At 41.8% G+C, this 21,968-nt stretch overlaps 1 protein-coding gene across 2 annotated transcripts in view; it reads left to right on the top strand.

Annotated features, from left to right (window-relative positions):
- Mnr (Membrane-bound Notch regulator) overlaps positions 1-21,968 on the top strand; it is a 105,369-nt gene that overhangs the window by 78,401 nt on the left and 5,000 nt on the right. The window contains exons 2-3 of one of the 2 annotated variants that reach the window (XM_064699999.1): positions 20,305-20,468; positions 20,971-21,159. In XM_064699999.1, the coding sequence (XP_064556069.1) occupies positions 20,393-20,468; positions 20,971-21,159 (265 nt within the window). In that variant the 5' untranslated portion in view covers positions 20,305-20,392. Of the gene's footprint in view, positions 1-20,304; positions 20,469-20,970; positions 21,160-21,968 lie in introns of those variants that run through there. The other variant, XM_064699998.1, reaches the window with a different exon arrangement.

The following is a 21,968-nucleotide window of genomic DNA, read 5'->3' as shown; positions in this document are numbered from 1 at the left end:
TATGAGCGCTGGCCAAATGGGTCTTCAGCTATAAAGATTATAAAATGAAGGTTTTTCCTTTTTGCAAATATATGAGAATAGTGTAGCTCGTAAATGCTCATAAATGGATCGATCGCTCATGGCGGCCGCTTCCGATATATTTATGTACAGCCTGCAATAGATAGACGAAGATATCCAAAACTTTAATACGATAGCTTTAAGCTGAGAGATTGGTTCGCATAGAAACAGACAGACAGACGGACATGACTATATTAACTCGGATCCTTATGCTGATCTAGAGTATATGTGATTCTTCTACGCGTTACACATTTCATGACCAAATTATAACACCTTCTATAAGGGTATACAAATACCAAAATGATCTGATGAAATTAGCCAAAGATAAATTAATTAATTATTCCAAAAACAAACTAGAGTTGAGTTTGTTTTATTTGATTTTTCTTACTAGCCAAGCATATTTATTTATTTTCAAAGCAGTTTTCAAAGTTTAAGTTTGAATTGTTGATAATAACCACGAAGTTGCATTTAGAATCATCTGGCTCCGAACCGAACCTCAAATCAAAGCAGCTGCCAGAAATCAATCGAATCGAATCCCAAACCGAACCATATTTTTATTCAAAATTAATTCGGCTCAAAGTTTTTACTTACGTAAGAGGGAGATAGCTTGTTTCCCATTTCTATATAATCCTGTTTGGGTAGATTTCAAGGTTTTAGCAATTATAAATGAAAACTTGAAACATGGCAAATCAAGAAAGATTAAGTTGAAAAAAGAAACGAGTCCCTCACAAATTGATTCGATTAACACATTATGTTTGTATAAAAGCAACTAGTTTGTGGCTTGTCTTTGTTGGCGGTTAACAGAAAGCCAGCATAGAAATCAGCTACAGTGGACACACAGCCTCAAACCCACACACTCGCACAGTCACACACACTCGCACACTCACACAGTCACACGCACCCACACATCCATTTGTGCAAACATTCACTTATGGAATGCATTCGCTCTGCCCCTGACAAAAGTGATCCTTAACCTGCATCCAGCATCCCTTTGCAGCTCGAATTACGCTTACCCGTTACCAGTTACCGACTCCGGGTACCGGGTGCCGGGTGCCGGGTGCCGGGTAGCAGTTACTCGCCGCTTTAGCTGCTGCTCCGCTTACGACTCATTTGCGCTTGGTGTCCGTAAAGCAATTATGACCCAATTGGTTTGGCTTTGGTTTGACGTTGTTGCCGCCGCCTTCGAGGGGATGAAAATCTCATCCACTCCCACTCCGCCGACCATACTGGGCTCCACGTTTATCGTGTGCTCATCGTAGTTCGCCGCTTGTGTGTTTAACCTCATTTGCTTGGCATACATGAAGTCATATGTACACTGAGGGAAAACTCAAGTTAGTTAAGTACATTTAAAATCACAATAAAAAAATCACAATACAATGTATTTCCGAAGAAAAGGTGTAACGAGTGAGTACTTTTTGTAATTTATCCTCATATTTATTTCAATTAAGATTCTAAATTCTTGCATATATACATATATATTTGCATTAGAAAAGTTTGAGTTACTTGTAAGTTTTCAGGCATTCACATATTTGCTTTTCCTTCGTCTTAATTTAATTTGCAACTTTAAGACTTTTTAAATAGCGTATGATATTGAAGGTACTGAGCTTTTGGAACCAAGAAATATTTTTCATAAAACAACTCTTCAACTATTCACTTTAATTTATAAAAACTTTTGATTATATTCTGTTTGAAAGGAAAAACGGGTATATCGGTTTCGTGGAATACTCGTCTGGCTGTCTGCCATTAGTCCTAATAGATATCTTCTTAGAATTAGAGGTTTTATATGACAACGCTCTGAAGTAGACCAAACATAAGCCATATTTCTGCAGGGTATTCAATTTTCGGCACTCCAAAGACAGTTGTGTAGGTGTTGCTGCCATGACCTTGTATAGAGAGTTTTGCACAGGCGATCGCACCCGACAGTAACTTATTTATTTTATCTTTGAATTTCAAATACAATAATTTGCCTCTTAGTTTAAGGAGTGTTCCTATTGAAATTTGCATTGCTTTCAGTGAACATTTACATGTGCATTTGCATGTACATATGGTATAAAGATGTTTGTGTGCATTAAAATTGTTTAAGGTGAGTTTGAATGCATGTTTGTGCATACATGTATTTGAAAGAGCATCAAAATATGTATGCCTCTGTGTGTGTGTGTGTGTGCGTGTGCATTGGCCAAACTCGTGCCCAGTTATCAAGACAGAGGTGGGCGCACACACGCCCACATACAGACGCACGTGCACACCAAATTATCACTTTCAAATGCAATTGCAGTTGGCAATTGGCACAGACAACACAGACACGACAGGTAGACGGCCACAACAAGCACACACTCACTCACACACACACATACACACTGACTTGAACATGCTGCGAGAATCGCATATGCTGCAACTTAGACTCATGCCACACATGCCTTCAACTTAGCCTCCAAAACATGTCGTTGCAGCGCTCTCATGCTCACTCTATCTCTCTCTCCCCCACTCGCTGCTTGGGCTCTACTGTTTTGACTGCTTAATTTTTGCACGTCTCGCCGTGCGCCATTTTGTTTACAGCATTTGCCATTTGCCATTTGCCATTTGCATTGCATACTTTTTGTGCGTTCATTTAATTGCAACGGCAACGACGCAGGCAAATGAATGAATGGGGGCCACAGATGAAGAAGAAGAAGCGCAAGAATAGGGCAAAGAAGCAACAGACGCCAAGTTTTGAGAGTAAACTCGCTCTCTCCCTCTCTCGCTCCTTCAGTCACTCGCTCAGTTGAACGGCCTGCTGCTGGTAGCTTGAAAGATGTATGAATGCAAATTCCCAACCAAATTTTGTTGCTCTTTGCTTGTCTGTCTATCACTCTCGCTCTGCTCCTTTTGTCTTATGCGTGTGTGTGTGTGTGTGTGCGCATGTGTGCGTGTTCATTTCAATTTGTTTGCCTTTGCTGTTGCCTCATCGTTATCATCATTTCACTTTTGCACAAATTTAATTTTGCGCTACGTTTTCGCTTTTGATCTGCGACTTGCCGCATTTTGTTGCCCATCCCTTTAAATAAGTTCTTAATCAGCGACAGGCTGTCAGCAGCAGCATCAGCTGCAGCAGCAACAGGAGCAGCAGCAGCAGCAGCAACAGGAGCAGCGGCTGCTGCCTCACAATGCGATTTCCCGCTGCGCGCCTGGCCTATAAAAACCACAAGCTATTCGTATGTGGAACCCCTGGCTAAATGGAGCACGCGTATTAATTATAAATGCTTTTCCATTGTGCATTATGCAATTGCCAGCTGGCCAACTGAGTTAACTGCCGTGCTACTGAAAAAGTGCATCCGAATGCGGTGTCAAAAAGTGAACTTGCATTTTATTGTGCTTACTCTTATTACATCATTTGCTAGGCAGCATGGACACACTGAACAAAATCTTTGCTATAAATAAAAAATCAATTAGAATCGATACTACTAAAATTGATGTTATTTTTAGAATATATCTTTTTATATTTTTAAATATACGCAATGAAAGCAATTCGTTCTGCGTAATACCCTTTCCAAATCATGGCCTCTATGTATACCCTACTTTTTATGTTGTAGCCACAATCGCTGCCAGATTCTTGGCAAAATAAACTTAAAAAGAAACTAGCAAAAGGGTTTGCTTAATTATTGATTTGATGACTTCAAGACCTAATTTCCCAGAAAACAAAATATTGCTTACAAAAATATACAATTTTACAAACAATCGAACAAAACTCATTTATATTTATTTTCGTTCAGGGTGCAATAATAGATTCAAACAGGGTTTCCGTTCAATATATTTAAACATTTATAACATTTATTTTCCGAGCTCCGGATCGATTAATCTTCATTCCAAATGGTAGTTACTCTCGATCTTAAACTGTGAATGAAATACATATTGGCGGACGAGCTACGACTAAGAGTCCCAATTTTACTTTATAAAGAAGGTATTAAGAAATCGGAAGAGAGACTTAATCTGAAATGGGAATAGTAAAATTACGAATTCTTATTGAAAGAATTGATTTCTGATCTCTCTTTTGGTTTCTAAAGGTTCAGACATTGGTATATTCATATATATGTAAATGCATATTCAAACGCCAGCTTATTTTCCTCTGCATCTCTCTCTCTCTCTCTCTCTCTCTCTCTCGAGTTCTCTCCTTGTTTTCTCTTTCCTTTGGCCAACTAATTCTAATGCCAATTGTTTTGCGGCTCACTTTCCATTCCTGCGTAGCCTACTTTCAGGCTGTTGTTTGTTGCTGCTGCTTTTGCATGTTGCAAGTTGAATTCGCTTTGCGTTTTTAATGAGCGAAGCCTTTTTTTTTTAAATTTTTTTCGCCTTTGTTTTCTGCTTGGCCTTGTGCCTATTGAGACCCTCGCACACTGGTTCACATACCGACAAAACATGGTGAATTGTTAGGTTGAAATAGTGTAATTGCCCCTATAAATTATAAGGAAAAATAAAATACCTAAAAGAATTGCATCTGAGTAAAAGTTTAATAGAATTAAATAGAATTTATTGGAAATAAATATTTTAGAAAATATAAATAGCCAGTGGCAAATTCTGATCTACAATTAAATATATTTGTGGTGAGCTTAGTCAGCAAAAAATAGCGAATGAATTCGGTATCTTTTTTACTCGTCACTTAATTAAATAATTTCGTACAGTTGTGACCAGTGTTGCATAGCGCATTTCAGTTCCCTCTGCTCGTGCGCTCATTAGCAGGTCAAGCCCCGAGGCGTTTATTTTCGTTGCAAGCTCCCCTGGCAGACTGTCACCCGTTCCCGTTCCCGTTCCCCAACCCCGTCTCTGTGCCTTTTTCCAGCCCATTCGCGCTGTGGTATCGCTTTAAAATTTACCAGTCATCTTTTTGGGGAAATCTGTCGGCAACCCCGGCACAGGACGTTGACAAAAGCAAAAGTGTCGAGCTGGCGAGCTGGCGAGTGCGGGAGCTTCGTCTTCTACATTTTGCCCTATACATTTCCATGGTCATGTCCGTGCGCGCACCTCCCTTTCGCTTGGGCTTAGCCTCAGCGACAGCCCCAGCCCCAGCCCCAGCCCTAGCCCCATTCTCACCCTCATCTTTGGCACGCTTCAGTGGCTCCTTTTGCGCCTGGGCCATTGTGTGCGTGTGTGTCGCTGATAGCGCAAAACTGCCAGATGATTATCTTTGGCCCAAACGTTTTTTGTCAACTTTATAAACGAGCTTGCAGCACGCAGCATGCAGCATGAGGCACGAGTCACGTTCGCACATACAGAATGCTTAACCCTTGCCTGGGCCTGCTCAGCTGGTTGGTCATTGTGTACACCCGAGTGTGTGTGTGTGTGTGTGAGTGTGAATGTGTGTGCACTTTGCCTCGTTTTGTTTGACTTGTGCTTTTCTTAACAGCTGCCCCATGCCCCGCGGGGTCTGTTGCCTCGGTCGCTGTTAATTGGCTGCCACAATTTGACTTTTTGCGCCTATCAGCACACAAAATCAAATGCAAAGGCAAAGTATGAAGGCGGCAGGAAAGCAAGAGCCCTGCCACAGGCGGCTCTTCCCCATCTTTTGGTGAACATCATCATTGCCACACCCACTGAACGCCCTATTCTGTGGTGCGTGACTATCGGGCTGTGCCACAGTTTTGCATACGAAATTGAAAATTTTTACTTATTGTTTGTCTAGCCACGGCCAGCATTGACAGACAGTCTTTACACACTCCTCACACCTCGACGCCTCGACACCTCCACAACCAAATTTTCAAGTTTTCCTTTACTTTTTTTTATTTTCTATGAGAGGCTGCGGCAAGGCATACACAATCTTCAAGTTGAACCCTCTTGATTGCCGCCATAGAAATTGCCCTCCGCCCGGGAGGGAGTTGAGCTCTGGCTTTAGTTTTAGCTCCAGCTGCAGCTCGATTGGCAGCAACCATATGTTGTAGCTGGTGGAACGGGCTCTCTGGGCGGCAGCTGCATCCGTATGCGCCACTTTAACGCTTTTATGCGCTCATTCAACGTTCATTCTTCCCGTGAGAGCCCCGGCAAAAGCAACTACTAATATAATTTCCGTTCGCACGTCGCATTCGGCGACACATCCCCCTCTGGGTCGAGCGGCGGCACCCGCCGCGCAACGGCTGCTTCTGCAGTTTAGTGTAATTTTAATAAATTTTAGTGCCGTCAAAGTTAACAAACACACACACACACACATGAAACAATAAAAAACAAATGGCCAAAAAGAAGAAGCACTTCATTTTTATTTTTTCGGTTTAGTTTAATTTTTCGCTTTTCCGCAGCTTTCTCGAATCGCAGAGGGCGCTCTTAAGTGTGTGTGTGTGTATTAGTGTGTGTGTGTGTGTGTGTTGGTGTCTCTTGTGGGTGGCATTATAAACTTATCATAACATAAAGCTAGCCGCTGTTGAAGCCGCAAACTATGAAGTGTCGCGCAGTGGGGCTGGGGTAGGGAAAATAAGTAGGAAAATATAAACGTATCATGTTTATCCTCTAAGAGAGCCTGCATGTCCATTTTTATAGAGACTATACGGACACACAAGCGGATGAATAGAGAGGTGCAAATGGTTGGATCGAATAGTTGGATCGACTTTGCGGATCAAGAGTATATAACTGTAAATGTTTTATCAAATCTCTTTTAGTTTTACAATAATTAATTTTTTTTTGATATTATTTAATTTATTATTGATATTTATTTACAATGTGCAAATTAATTAACTATGTGCTAAATGGTGAGGTTCTATTATAGTTCTTACTGTAGTAGCTGACAGCGAGTCAGGAATTGAATCAGATTGGTTCGATTTGGGCCTCGGTTGTTCTTAAACCAACTCTTTCGGCTTAAAGTTTAGTTTTGGGTAAACAAAAAGTTGAAACTCTCGGCTCAAACATAAATACATTTTAAATAATCTACAATAACAAAACATCATCAAATGCAAATTAATAATTATTAAATAACTAAAATAACAATTAATAAGCTTTGATAGTCCAATAAGAAGCTTTTCCAAATTTTTAATTTAATTTTGTAAAAATAGGAAAAAATTGATAATAGATTTCGTTACGCAAAAGCATAAATTTTTGTTGAATTAATACTCATTTGGTCCCATTGTGTGTTGCAATATTAAATCAGCAGCAAACGATGCAGGTGTGCAATATGTGGGTGTGTGTGTGTGTGTGATATCTGTGTGCAGTGTGTGTGTAACCGTAAAACTTAATAAAAGTTAGAAGGTCAAAAGGTGGCACTCGACGCAAGAATACCCTGGACACAAAAATAAACGGTTTAAACGGTTCACTCTAGCATCTGATTTAATTGTTCTTCAGACTGAGTGACAAGGCAGCACTTCATTTGTTGCATGGATTATCCTGTATACGTATGAATCATTTTACCATTTTTTTAAGCCAAGCAGTGATAAGGCTCTAATAAACGGTATTTGCCTTCGTCCCTGCATTCGCTAGGAATTTTCAACGTATGATATACGAAATACCCCATTTGTGGCTAGGCGACAGGGTGTGCCAAGTGACGCAGCATACATGTGCGCACACAGCAACTTACCAACACTGGCGACCGGCGACTGCATAAAGTGGTTGACGGCAAACGATACGGAACGAAACGAAATGAAACGAATGGCAGGTAACAATATCGGGTGACACGACGCGACGGGACGGCGGGGCGAAAGCAGCAGCGTTGACATTTTCTCAACTTAATTAATTTTCAGCTACCCCAACTAATATAAGCGCGCGCACACACACACGTACTGTATACACAGACACACACACACACACACACACACACACTTGAGGGGCTGCTGCCATTTTGTTTAGATTTTGCTTTACACTCGGCGCTTGATTAAATTTGAAAGTCAGCGCCGCCGACGGCGTCTCTGTGCTTCAGCCGCTTCAGTTGCAAGTGGCAGCATAAATATTTCAATTTCAATTAAAATTAAAATTCGAAATGCCTCTTTGTTGTCGAGTGTTTGCCAGGCACAACACTACACATCACATCACAGCGCAGCAAAGCGCAAAATCATAGAAAATTCAAGTCAGACACGATACAAAGCAATGTGTGTGTGTGTGTGTGTGTGTGTGAGTGTGGGGACACACAAATGTATATTCATATATGTATGTCATGTACACGAATCGCACTAGATTCTCCAATTGCTGCAAACGTGACATTCAGCCCTAATACCCATCCGATTTCCAACTGATAGATGCCTAGAACATGAGAGCAGCGACTGCTCTGAGCTGTGGACATACAGAAATGGAGGAGATAAGAAGGCGAAGCATCTAAAACTCTGGGGAACCATTCCAGGAATTGATATGTACCTGTTATATGAAGTAAAGTTAATTATGGATGAACTAGCGGGCCATGCGGCTATACTCATATCTTTTCTTAAGAATGTTGACATTAGTTTTCCACCCACTTCCCGCACGTGGGAAAGTTAATATAGCTAACGCAGATATTTATATTTGATCGGACGCAAAATAAAAAAGTGTAATCAAAGTTTTCCCATGAACTTATTCATTAAAATCGAGCCGTAAAGTAAATTATCGCTCACACAAACTTCGAAATAAATGTTTCATATAAAGTGAAAATTTATTTATAAATTCCTGAACCCTGAATTGCTATTTAATATTAAACTCTCGAACGTTTTCATAGCATTTGAAGCTGAATAAAGGATAAAGATTAAAACAACAAATACAAAAGCCAATCTTTGCGTATCTTCTTCTTAATGAATAAGTATCATAAATGTTTATTTGATTTGGTTGATTAATTTCATTATTATGTTTGCGATCAGAATAGTGCTCCATGTAAAAACACTCGATGTTTTATTTGCTTAAGTTAATTGTTAAATTCGCTTAGTTGTTGTTTTTGTTCTTGAAATTTCGTTGAGGGCTTCGGATGATTTATTCGAGTTTTTCGATCAACTTGAACAAAAGTTGAAGCCGCACTTCGCCGGTTGCGCTTCAACGGCTCGGAATGAGTGGATAAACTATGAATGGGTGCGTGGGCGTGGCTTTTGGGCGGGTTGGCTTCGGATTCCATGGATGGTTTTGCTTATCCAGTTGCTTGTTTTACTCATAACCAACCCACACGCACACACACACACACAAAAAGGAAAAAATTGGCGCTAGTTTTTGTTATTATTGGCCGCAGATATTAGCTAGTGCGAGGGTCGCTTACAAAAGTTGTTGGAAATAACAATATACAACTGTTTGTGCTGATTGACTGATTGGTGATCGATCAAGAGCTAGGAAGCTGTACTTGTTTCTATAGGTAGCTTTCGTGATATAAGTGCACGGAATATGATGTAATTCCACCTACAACTGTGGAAAATAAGTGGAAAACGGCTTGAGGTGCTCTTTGGTTACCATACGAATGGATTCAAGTCCCTTTTCTTTGTTAAAATTCATTTGAAACGTGTTTCAAACTTTACGGATTATCCAACCCTCTCAGTGGATATTGAGAAGCAATTTGAAGAAAACACACTTCTTCTGAGCAAAATCGGTTTATACCCGCTTAGTCTATACAACTGATATAACTGAAAACTACTGATTGTAGAAAGAGATTTTAAATGTTGAACAAGTTCGTTTATTACAAGAATGAAGTTCCTGGCTTAAAGAGTTCATGGGTAACAGGATACCCTCTCTAAACTCTTAGTTACTCCTCCTACTTAAACGAGAAAAAATGACTAGACTAGACTAAGATATAAACAAATAGAAAGCATTTAATAAACGCCTTGGCTTGCCAAGAACTGCTTGGCTAGCCCTTGTCTAGCGGATGCCTATGCTCCGGCCTGGCCACATTAAATGCCTGCTCGCGGCGGCTGCTGCTGCTGGATTCAAGTCATAAAGTTCGTTTTGGCGAATTTTCTTCTTACAAGTATAATAAAGTTTGCCTCAGTGCGAAACGAATTTTCTTTTTAGCGCTTGAAGCAACAAAATGATGATAACTCACCGACTGGTGCGGGGAGGGGTGAGCGTGAGCGTGAGCGTGAGGGGGCGGTGTGGAGAGCTGTAAGGAGGGGTTGTCTGGCTGGCAGTGCAACTCTTGTTTCGTAATCATTTCAATTCTTAGTCAAAGCAGCAGGCAAGCGGAAGTTATTATTTGCCATGCAACTAACTAAAAGGCGGAATTTACAAAGTGCGCCCAGACGAAATTAGTTATAGAGAGCGACAACCAAACGTAGCAAGAGAGCAAGAGAGACAGTGAGAAAGTGTGTGAGAGAGACGGAGAGCGACAGTCGCAGAAAAACAAAATTGAAAAAGAGAAAACAATTTTTCTGCCGGACAACGAGCAAAGTTTAAATTACAGTTGAGGCGAGAGTTCTGAACCAAGCCTAGCAAAATGCAGTGGCCGACTAATTGATGAGCTGCCGTCCGTTCCTCAGAGGCTGGGTAGGGCTTAGCAGGCATTACGCATACGCCGCGCTGGCAGTTGCTTTTTTAAATATGAAAGCAGAGGGAACGGCTATCTACGGCAGGCCGAAGATGAAATTCCCTTTCAGATATATCCCTCAAGACTTTGCAGATATGTGCGGAGAAGCGTGAAGCCGTTACTTGCTGAGGTTGCTGAAGACCTAAACTCATTTTCAAATTGTTCTTCCTATGGAACAATAGTGATCCGACCTGACGTATCTGACATAAACGCTGCAGCAAAAGAAATACCTATGCGGTATTTCGTGATGATAGCTTTTAGACTGAGAGCTAAGTAAGCATAGAAAGAGACGGAATGGCAGACATGGCTATATCGAATAGGAAATCGATTCTGATCGAGAATTTGTAGGTTTATTGGGCTCAGGATAATATAATATCCTCTAGAGGCATATAAAATGTCACACACTCGATTGGCTGCTTTGGCCATGCAGTTATTTTGCAGGGCTGCGTTACGCATACGACGTATTGCCAATCGCCTAGAAATTCTTAAGACGCGCCTAATAGAAAATCCATAAATTGCCCGTGTTAGGCAACGGCGGCGACAGCACTCGAGCAGACAACGAACCCGCAATGAGGCAAAGTACTTCGTACTACCCGACACCGACATCGACGACACCCTCACCGCAGCCGCAGCCGCAGCAGTGTCCGCGCCCACGTTCACGTCCAGGTCCTTTTGCTCAGCCGCGCCGTCATATCGAAAATCAAACAACTATTGAACTCTGCTGTTGGGTCCCTTGCCTCAGACCGCTGGCAGCTAACAAGTTGCCATTGCCGTGGCGGTTGTTGCATGTCGCTGTCGCTGTTGCTGTTGCTGTTGCATATTGCTGCCGTTGTAATCCACTTAAAGTCTTTGCCAGGGTGCATCCGTATCGGCATTCTGGCTGCTTTGTATCCAGTGGCAGCAGCTGCCAGGCGATTTGCATAATGTCATATAGAAAAGTACAGAGTAAGAGTGAGAGAGAGAGCAGAGAGAGAGAGAGAGAGAGAGCGGGCGTTAGAGAAAGCAGGCATAGCTCAGCTACAGTTTAGCTATGCTCAACAGAAAACTGTGAACAACGGACGAGGAATCTGTGCTCTGTGCTCTGTGCTGTGCCTCTTTGGCTTTGACTACGGCCCTGCGTTTGACTCCAGGGTCTGGAGTCGGGTTAGCTTCCTATGCAGCAGCACTTTTTCAGCCCTGCAGCTTATTTATAAATATTTTATGGCATTTTATTTACTAATAGAGTCTTTATGAAGTTAAACGAAAGTTCGACATACATGTATATATATATAAGTGTATTCTATGCGTCCCTACGTGTCCCTTGACCCTGATTGTCCATTGCTTAATCTTTTGGCATAAATCATGCAAAATTTGTTTGGCATTTGGTAGCAAAAACCCCAATTAAAGTGCTAGCCAGCCATAAATTCATAAATATTATTTAAGCCGCATCAAATTTAATGTCAACCAACAAATGAACAGCCTTTGAAAACTGCAACAGAATTCTTTGGGGAAAACTGGCAACTGGCAACTGGCAACTGGTAACTGGTAACTGGATACTGCCCGCACTTACCGCAAAAACAGGGCACAAAAATGTGTATACACTGCCCCACACCCTCTCTCTCTCTCTCTCTCTCTCTCACTCTTAGCAACAACAACTACAACAACACACAACAAGTGTCAATACCGTTTTAATACCCTTACCCTTTAGGCTTTGTGACATTGCCTTTTCCAACTATTTGGCATATGTTTAACTGCACCCACAGGAGAAAGTGAAAAAGGAAACATCAGGAGTTTTCCTTGATTTTGCCACATTCCCAATATTTCCATGAGCTGAGCCAGGGCTCGAGCTTTAATGCAGTCGGAAATTGATTGATTTGAAGAATACATGTTTTTGTTTAAAGACTCCATTTAACAATATTTTCGTGTTTCCGACTACTTTTCGTTCTATGATTTATAAATACCACAAATCCTACATATGACAACGCACAGAGTACATATTTATATACATATATATAATATCAACATCAATCAATTCAAAAGAATTTCGCACAAATTCGATAATATTCAGTGCGTTTATAGTTTCTATTGTTCCGAAACGAACCCGAAATCATATTGTTTAAAAGAGAGAAAGGGTATTAGAGGTGCGCCTGCTCTCATTCCGTGTTAATTCCGTTGCATGCAACAGCCAACATTTTGCGGCTGCTGGCCAAAAATATGTGTTTATTAGAGCGACACGCGCACAACACATATTTAATGTATAATTTATTTACAATATTCCATTTTGCCGCCAGTCAGCGCTAAACTCAAGCGGGTTTTTTTGCGGTTGCATGTGGAATGAATATCTTGACAGGCAATCACAACGAATGAAATGTCGGGAGTAACACAGTCAGCGCCATAACAGTTTAAGAATTATAACGCACAGCTTGTTCTCATCATTCGAAGATCGTAATTGTGAAGTGAGGATAGGCATATGTGGAAATATTTCTTGCTCAGGGAATCAAAAGCATCAAATATTGAATCCTGAACCTCTTTTCATTTCGCTTTATTAGAAACGAGTCTTCAACAATATGTCAAGCATTTTGGAAGCCAATTAATATTCCTCTATTTTTCAAGCTCAACTCCTGCCTTTTGACAGCTTATGTAATTTCTCACCGATCGCTGTGTTGGCAGTGTTGAACAGCTGGCGCTACTTGATGAGCTGCCATTAGATTAGCCCAAGATACTCGGGTATCCAATGTCTCGAACAATAACTGGCAAGTGTCCAACACTTTCCGTCAGCAGCTTGTCATAATCAAGATTATTCCAGGCAACATTTTTCATGCGTTTTTCAATTTAGCAGCAGCTCAGGCCCGACTCCAGCCCCAGCGCCAACTACAACTTAATTAAGGAGATCCATCATTGTGCCGCAAAAGGCTTAGCTGCTGGAGGGGTGGCCACAGAAGCTGGCGGGGTACAGGGTACAGGGGACAGGTGCCATGTCCACATCCTGGACGCACATGCTGGCGCTCCCACGCATAAAGCTCGGGGCCATTGTTGCCGCTTCATCTGCCAAGTGGGCGACAATTCATCATTCAATTGTTTAGCCCCGCCTCGTGCTGCCCTCCCTGTGCCTGGCCCTGCCGTGCGCCTGTGCATCTGTCCCTTTGTATACTGTTCCGTCGTTTCCTAGTGCGACTTAGGAGCTTTCCGTTGCGGATTTGGGCTCCGGATCAAATGATTTAAGGCAACATTAGCATGTGCCCCAAGATCCATGTGTGTGCTGTCAATTAAACACATCGAAATGAACGCCATATTCCAATTTATATACTAATTGAAGAGAAACTAAATATTTCAAAACGAGCTTTCAATTACGCAGAAGTATTTTTAGTATATTTTTGTAAGAACTTGGCAAATATACGATAATTAAAAAATAATAATATTTTGAATAATAAGAAAGGGGAGATACCTAAAGCCCAGCGACGAGCTGCCGTTACAAATATCAAAACTTCCTTCTGTACACACGCAACACACACACGGGCAGGCTGGGCCTTTTCTTCCCTCAAGTCCAAGCTATGTGAAATGCTTTCGTTAGTAACTTCGGTGTTTATTGTCCGAACACTTTGCAATTATGATATAAATATGACATTCAAATGTGTGTAAAAGCCCAGGCCCAAGACTGTTATACCTTTAAAAATGTGTATTTTAATATAGGAAGAAAACGGGTAGGGTATCCAAAAGAGTTAAATAGCTGGATCTATGTGTACTCTCAGGTATTTTACATCCAAAATAAGCCGATTGTTCTCCATTTATCAGAAACGAAACAAGATATCGATGATTTGCCATAAATTTTCCATCTCCTTCGTCTGCCTGTTGCATACATTTACACAAAACCATTTGCAATGGATTCAGGCCAGAAAGAAAGACATTATTAAGATGTTGATAACATGCAAATAGTATTTTTTTCTTCTTTAATTCGTTTGATAGTTGGCTAGTTACAACTCGTAACTAGGGAAGCATGGCTTGATTTGCATTGCTCCCTTTCTTTTAGTAAGCAGCATGAGATGCATCGAGGAGCCTTGAAAGAACGCTTTGGTGGAGCGCAGTCATTAAATTCAGCTTTTAATATTATTGAGTGATTTTCTTTTGAAGTATTTTGAATTATTTGCTCGATTGTGGAAGCCATTTTTCCGATCATTTCATTTGATTTTGTCCGATTGAAATCTCGCATACGAGCAGCTGGCAAATTAAGAATTTTAATTGATTGATTTTGTAGATTTTGTATAGTTTTATAAGGTTGGGAATTTCTTTTGTTTGTGTGCTCTATAAAATACGAACTTTGAGTCGAGTTTAGTTCATTTCAATTAGTGTGGAAACTAACTGCACTTTCAATTATGGGTCTTCTTTTGCCAGCTGCTGGTTTTGCTCTTTGTTTTGGGCCTTGGGGGCTGCCTTTTGTCACACACATACGCACACACACACACACGCACAAACACACACAGATAGAGCCCAATCCAACCTATTGCACATCTGCTGCCCTGCACATTTAAGTTTTTAATTAACTGCCTTACAAAGATTTTCGGGAATTTGTCCGGGGGTTTTTCTTCTTTTTTTTTTTGGTTTTTTTTTTTTTGGGGTTGTCAGCTAAAGTGTGTGCCTGGGGCGCCTTGCCACGAATTGAAATTCCCTTGTTTGCTGCCTGGAATTTAATATGCCAGAATTGCAGGGTCATATCCGGGGCATGCCCAACCAGGCCCTACTCCGACCCCGACCCCGGCCCCGACTCGAACTGCCCTCGCGACATTCGCTAATTAAACTTTTTTTGTTCAACGCTTTAAACATATGGCGCTTGCCAATACCCTACAAAATGGCGCCAACCCGCTCCCCCGCGACTCCGCCGGTAATGACAAATGGTTGTCAGTTTGTGAGCTGCCGCCAGCATTGCAGCTGCTGCGCCAGTTGCCATTTCACAATTCGACGAAGCGCAAGGGGCGCCCAGCCCCGACCCCGAGCACCATGCAAAAAAGGGGGGAAAACAACTAGAAAATTAAATCGAGTAGAGTCAGGAAAATATAAAGCCAAACTTTATTTTTTGCCCACCTATATAGAGCTTGGCAAAAAGTCATGTTGGCGTACGGCGTGGATTGATGTGTGGGGGGGTGCTTGGTGGAAAGTAATAAATGAAGTTGGCAGCTGTGTGAGGGATTTGAGTCCAATGGGGCGCTTGGGGCGGGTTCGTTGTGCAATTAACTGTAAAATTGCTGTCACAATATTTAAAACTTTTAATTGTTTGTTCAATTGCAACGACAACTGCAACAATGTGGCGCCACTTGGCGTTGTGCAACACTGGCGCTTTAAGCCAAAAACTTAAAGGGCAAACGCTTCGCCCGATGCCCAGCCCCTGTCCGTATTCATATCCGCATCCGCATTCGTATGCTCATTCGCGTTCTCGTTCTCGTTCGCATTCACATTCGCATTCGCATTCGTGTTCTCTTTGTCATCAACAGGCGCAGTTGTCGTTTCATGTTGTTTCGTTTCTACTCGTTTCGTCGCTCACTCGTCTCGTCTCGTCTCGTCTCGGGTCGCGTTTCGATTTCGTTTCGTTTTCGTTTTTTGCAAAAATAATTTAACATGAATATATCGCATTTCACGGAGTCATACATCACACAGCGGCAGCCGCATGTTGCCTGCCGCTGTGGGCGTCGGGGCGTGCCTGCTGCAGGGGACGAAGCCGCTGCCGGGGACGAGGGCAGCAGCACGCGGCAAGTGACAGCACTAACATAAACCACAATAATATCCAAAGTCATGAAGAAAGTAACCAAGTGTGAATTTTCGGTTTATGCCTCGCGAAACAGAGCGGCCAGCGGCCCGCGGCCCGCTGCTCGCGTCGCTGTGCACCCTACAGCATTTAGGCACAGTCAATGGCCATTTGGAATCTTCACAACCAATGTCTATAATTGTATTCTGTAATGCAACAGCAGCTACGACAAGTTCTTGAACACGACTATTTTAATTTTCAGCGCGAAAGCTCAGCTCTGATTCGCTTCCTCCCATCGAGTTTTTAATTACTCTGTTTAAGCTGATGTAGCGCGAGCTCTTCATCGAGCGCAGCCTTAATGTAAGCTTTTGAAGCTTTTTTGCCTGTCCCGCTAGGTCAATCAAATAGCTCCAGAAATTTGCGTACTGTTGAAGCCTCATTCCGCTCCCTTCTTTTCCTCTGAGCTCCTGTAGTTCGGGACGCAGCTTAAATGCTAGCTTCAAATAGGTTCATTTCGTTTCTCTTCTTTTCGTTGGAAATTCAGCGATAGATTGTAACATGTAAGACCACAGGTCTACACATCACGTTTGTTCTCCTCTGGATTTAAGGGTTTATGACTCTCTAGAAAAAATAGTTGTTTTACTCGTAATTTGTTTTAAGCAAATTATTTAACCAATTAAAATTATAATAGGACTTTACTTTAAATCATCTGAATAAAAAAAAAGATTTAATAAAGAATAGCGACTCCTCCATGGTGCATACAGCTCGTAGCCGCATCAATAACTTGTACAATTTTCAATCGATTATTCTAAAATGTTGCATTTATCTTTAACAGTACATTACTCAAGGCATTTGTTTTTTATATTGACTTTTAGCCGAATGACGCACTCGTAGAGTTAAACTTTCAAAATACGACCAAAACACTATCAGTTAATTGTTAATAACAAATAAAACATATTAACCACATGCAATTTAAAAAAAAAGCTATATGATTATTAAACAAAGCATTTTGAAAGATGTATGTAACATTTCAGCCTAAGCGGTGGAAAATTGTACAAGTAATTGAATAACTGTATTGGTCAACAAGTTTTTATCTTTTATGTTTTTAATTATTAGACAGTATTAGGCAACGAATATAACCAAACGTCGTCAATATTGTAGTTCTCTTTCCAATGCAATTATCAATGGTAGCTCATTAGCAGATCCCTTCTAGCCGGTTCGCAGCTGCGCCCTGCGCCTGCTTCTGTCCTGTGCTGTTGTGTTGTGGCCTGTGTTCTGACTCGCTGCAGTTGTTTTAGTTTGAGCTTCCGTTTCGCGGACAGTTTGCTTTGCTGTTTTTTATTCTTGTGTGATTCTTTGACTGCACACTCTCTTTCTCACACACACACACACACACACACACACACACACACACACACACACACACAGCCAAACAGAGTGTGCAGCAGAAAAAATTGTTGCAACAAAACATTTACGACGTCATCGTTTCACAATTTTCGTCCAGTTTTGTTTTGTATCTTAAAATAAAAATTTGTTGTTGTTGTTGTTGCCGCCGTTGTGCTCGCACTCCCCCAGCGGGGCAAAAGGAAAACCCGGCAGCACAGAGTGAGGGAGAGAAAAAGTGTAAAAAGTAAGGAAAACCTCGTGTCATTTATCATGCATTTCCACTTTTGGCTTCCGTCGGCCGGGACATGGCCCAACACAGACGAATGCACGAAACGGACACAAAGACAAGCGGATGGACAACTGAGACTCGAGTGCGAGTGGCACCAGGAACAGGAGCGGGACGCTGGCTGTCGAGACGAAGCATGACCAGGAGCAGCTCAAATGATGTGTGCGCTGCTTTTGCCGCAAGGCACAAAAAAAAAACAAGAAAAACAAGAAAAGAATAGCACGAAATAAACGAAAACATACAAAACACATTGCAGTGTGAGTTGTGTGTGTCTCTGTGTGTGTGGTGTGTGTTGGCTTTTTTTTGGCCAGTTTAATACCTCCAAATTCCAGCTGCAACTCTGGCGGTGGGGCCTGTCAAAGTTGCGGCTCTCAAACTCTGCAATTCGTGTACATTTTATGGAGCCGCATCGGCGCCGCATTCTCTGGGACAAATGAAGCGGTCCACAAATCATCGGCAGACGCCCAATTTATGCGTTTTCATTTGGCCAACAATTCGCTTTTCATTTTCATATCCTGTGCAATTTCCATCCCCTCCCCCCAAACCCCCTAAAGCCGCATGCAAAATTAATAAAAAGTAAGTTCGTCCAAAATCCAACAAACGCGAACAAAAAACCCAAAGGAATTCTGTACAATCAATTTCCTTTTAAGCCCAAAAAAAAAGGCGGCAAAAGATATATCTGTATTTGGACAGCGAAAATTGAATACACTTGCAGCTATATTTATTGATCAGTTTTGCCCCGATACTAAGAAAACTGCGCAGATATCGATTAATTGATACAAATTTCATCTGCACAAAACATTTTCATGCTCTCCGTTTTATAGGTATTTAGAAGTAAAAGAAAATGAAGCCGTCTTTTAAATATTTCCGTTTGAAGTGAGACGAAATTATGAAAAGTTTTTTAAGTTATTTGCATTTGAATTGTGCCTCGTTTTTTTACTTATTGGCAATCAATTTGTGGCGCCACATGTTAAGCGGCAAAAGTTTCACAAGAGTGGCCTCTTGACACAAAACGATGACGAGTTGTCGATTTTGGACTCAACCAGAAGGTCTATTCTATCCAAATAATAACAGCAAAAGGTGCTTTGGTCGGGAGTGCCCGATAAGCAGATACCCTTAACCCAGCGCTGAGCTGCCTTATACATATACAAACATGAGGACTTTATGAAGCTGCTTCTTAATCACTTAACTCCTCTCTGTGGGAAATGCATCCTTGATTAACTTCAGTGTACGATCTTTATAATATGTTCAAGGCATAAGCTAGTCAACAAAATATACGTAAATATCGAAGCGCAAGACTATGCCTCCTAAAAAATACATTTTTGCCGGGTACGGGTTGGGGTATCCGAATAGATAAATATTCTGGATATGTGCAAATCCTTTTTGAATATCGATACTTATCGATTTCGTGGAAAAGGGTTTCATATCAACCGTTTGTGACTAATATAATCTGTGTGTGTCCTATCGATGACAGGACAGGCTTGTCATCCTACATTCAAAACTTACAGTCACAACAGAACCTTGGAAGAGAAATTGAAAAAGGACTGCAATAAAAGTCAACCTTAAGCAATAAAATGGTCTTTATATTTCTTATGAAGTTGATACGGTATTACGGAAGAATCTTTTACGTCTTAAGCTTAGCATAGTATGATTAAGGATATTATAACTTAAATTTGTATTATATTATGATATTTGGCTATCTATTACAGTTGATCTACACAGTTTTCTATCCTTGTCCAGTGCACCCTATTGACCCCAGCCCAAAGAAGGAGACATATTCAGCGATTTGGCTATCTTACTAGGAAATTTAGCTTAAATTTTTTAATGAAACACTTTGTGTACAAAGTCTTTTGAGTCCAAACCGAAGTTGTTAGAGCTAATCATTGGCATATATTTCGGTTTGCTTATCAATATATGTATATATTAAACATAGAATATTTGTGGCAAGGTGGGCGTAGTCCATCGACTACCCGCAGGCCCTTTACTCCTGGTCTTGGGCCTCTGGCCCCTTGACACTTAGAACAACAAATGTGGCTGGCGCAGATGCTGCTACATTGACTGGAGGCAAGGGCTGAGCTGGGACGCCTGTGGGCGTGTCATATGCGGCAAGCAGAGTAATGTAAAGTAAAGTCAAGTCAGGGGAAAACTGCGCCAAACAAATGCGACGCCACTTGGTCTGCGTCTGCTGCATGTTGTCTGTTGTCTGTGTCTGTCCCTGCCCCTCCGCCTGCCCCACCGCCTGCACCGGCGTCCAACTCTGCGCCTGTATCTGCGTTGTGACGCAAACAACCGCAATGAACTTGAGCCCAGCTGTCAATGTGATAAATAAAGTTGGCTTGGCACTGGGCCCTACTGGTACCTATGTAGGTTCGGGCTATCCTTCTTGGATAAATGGGATGAAGACGTGTTTATGAATCTGCCGCCAAGTAGCTAACAATCAGTTTCCTCTCTTTGCAGCAACAAAACCCGAGCAGTTGAAGCAAATCCAAGGATCTCGGAGAGTTCATACATACACAAAAGCACGCTTGCAAGAATACCGAAAATGGGCGTGGCACGCCTTACCCTAATGCTGTTGGTAGCAGCAATGCTGCAGCTGAACCATGTGGATGCCTATTCCAGTACGTATACGTAATATTGAGCTGAATACCTTTGTCTTTTGTTGTCCTCGTTGCTCTCTGTATCACTCTTCGATCATCTTCCTATCCCCCCCCCCCCCCTGCCTACTCGTCCTCGTCCTCCTGCTGCTCCTTCCACGCCTCTTTCGACGCGTTGGATTCTTGCATTCGGATTTTTGATTGCCCTACTTCTCCCTCTCAATTTTTCTCTGTGTCTTTCTTTGTCCCACTCCCTTATAACCGTCTTTTCGTAATGTACAAATCATCATGCATTCATCGTCATCGTCATCTTCACTATCATCACGATCAACATGGTTTTCATCGTTACGCGTCCACGTTTTATCTTATTATTTGTATTATTTTAACTTTTTTCCCCTCTTGAAACCAAACACTCAACAACTGCTCCCAACACCAACACCAATACGACCCCGACTCCGACTCCGGTTCCGTCTCCGTTTCTGTCTTCGGTTCCGTTTTTGTTTAACTACGTATCCACACTGTGAAGAGTATGGACGCGGCTGTGCCGACATTGGTTGCCTACCCACTGAGGAGTGCATCATCACCAGCGATTCGTGCAGCTATAATCAGCGCGATGGCAAGGACTGCGGCAATTATCCGACCTGCAAGCGCAAGAGCGGCTCCAGCACCAACCAGGCAAATCCCTCCTCCTCGTCGTCGTCAGTTAATCCGTCAGGTATTTATTTTATTTATTTTGCTTATTTTCATTTTGAGATATTATTTTTATGCCTTTTTCACTTGAAATTTTGGGATCGGGCGGGGTGAAGCTTGGCGAGCTTTTACCAAATTGACGGCGGAAGAAACGTCGTAGATGCACAGATTGACTGACGTACAGACGGATAGAAACGTACAAATACATATATTATAGTTTCCCATTGATAATTGTTTACTATCATTTGCTTTATTTTCAATGTTTATTTTGTATATAACAACCTAGTTACAAGTACATACATACATACATGTAAATCAAGAGATTTACCTAATACTCTCTCACACACGCACACACACACAAATGCTACGCTCTCTTTGTCTTACTCATTTAAGTTTTGTTTTTTGTTTCATTCCACTTGCACTTTCGCCCGCTCATTCATTGCTTCATTTTACAACACTGAGCTTTGGCTGGTGCATATCACAAATACAAACATATGCATACAGACACACATGCATATGCATCGCAGTTGCGCTCATTTGCTTCTGCCTGCTGCTGTCTCTCGCAAACACATACACACACACTCGTTTACATGCACATCCACTGCTGCTACTGAAGCTCAAGCTCAGGCAAGAGTACACGCCATATATATGGAGAGTGGGAGCGAGAGCGAGAGCGAAAGCGAGAGAGCTTGAGCCTGACCGCTCGCTTACTCGCATGCAGCAACAGCAGCAGCTTGTGGATCGTTCAGCGCTGATTAACCAATTGTATCGCATTTTCTCTCTCATTCTTTAACACTGCTCTCGCTCGTCGTGGCACTGGCAACGGCTTACTAA

The sequence above is a fragment of the Drosophila montana genome, unplaced genomic scaffold (genome assembly GCF_035044405.1).
Source record: "Drosophila montana isolate Dmon_TW-CO22-7 unplaced genomic scaffold, ASM3504440v1 contig_1624_1, whole genome shotgun sequence".
Classification (NCBI taxonomy): Eukaryota; Metazoa; Arthropoda; class Insecta; order Diptera; family Drosophilidae; genus Drosophila; species Drosophila montana.
Note: the sequence above shows the minus strand (reverse complement) of the source record. Positions and strands in the feature narration are given on the sequence as shown.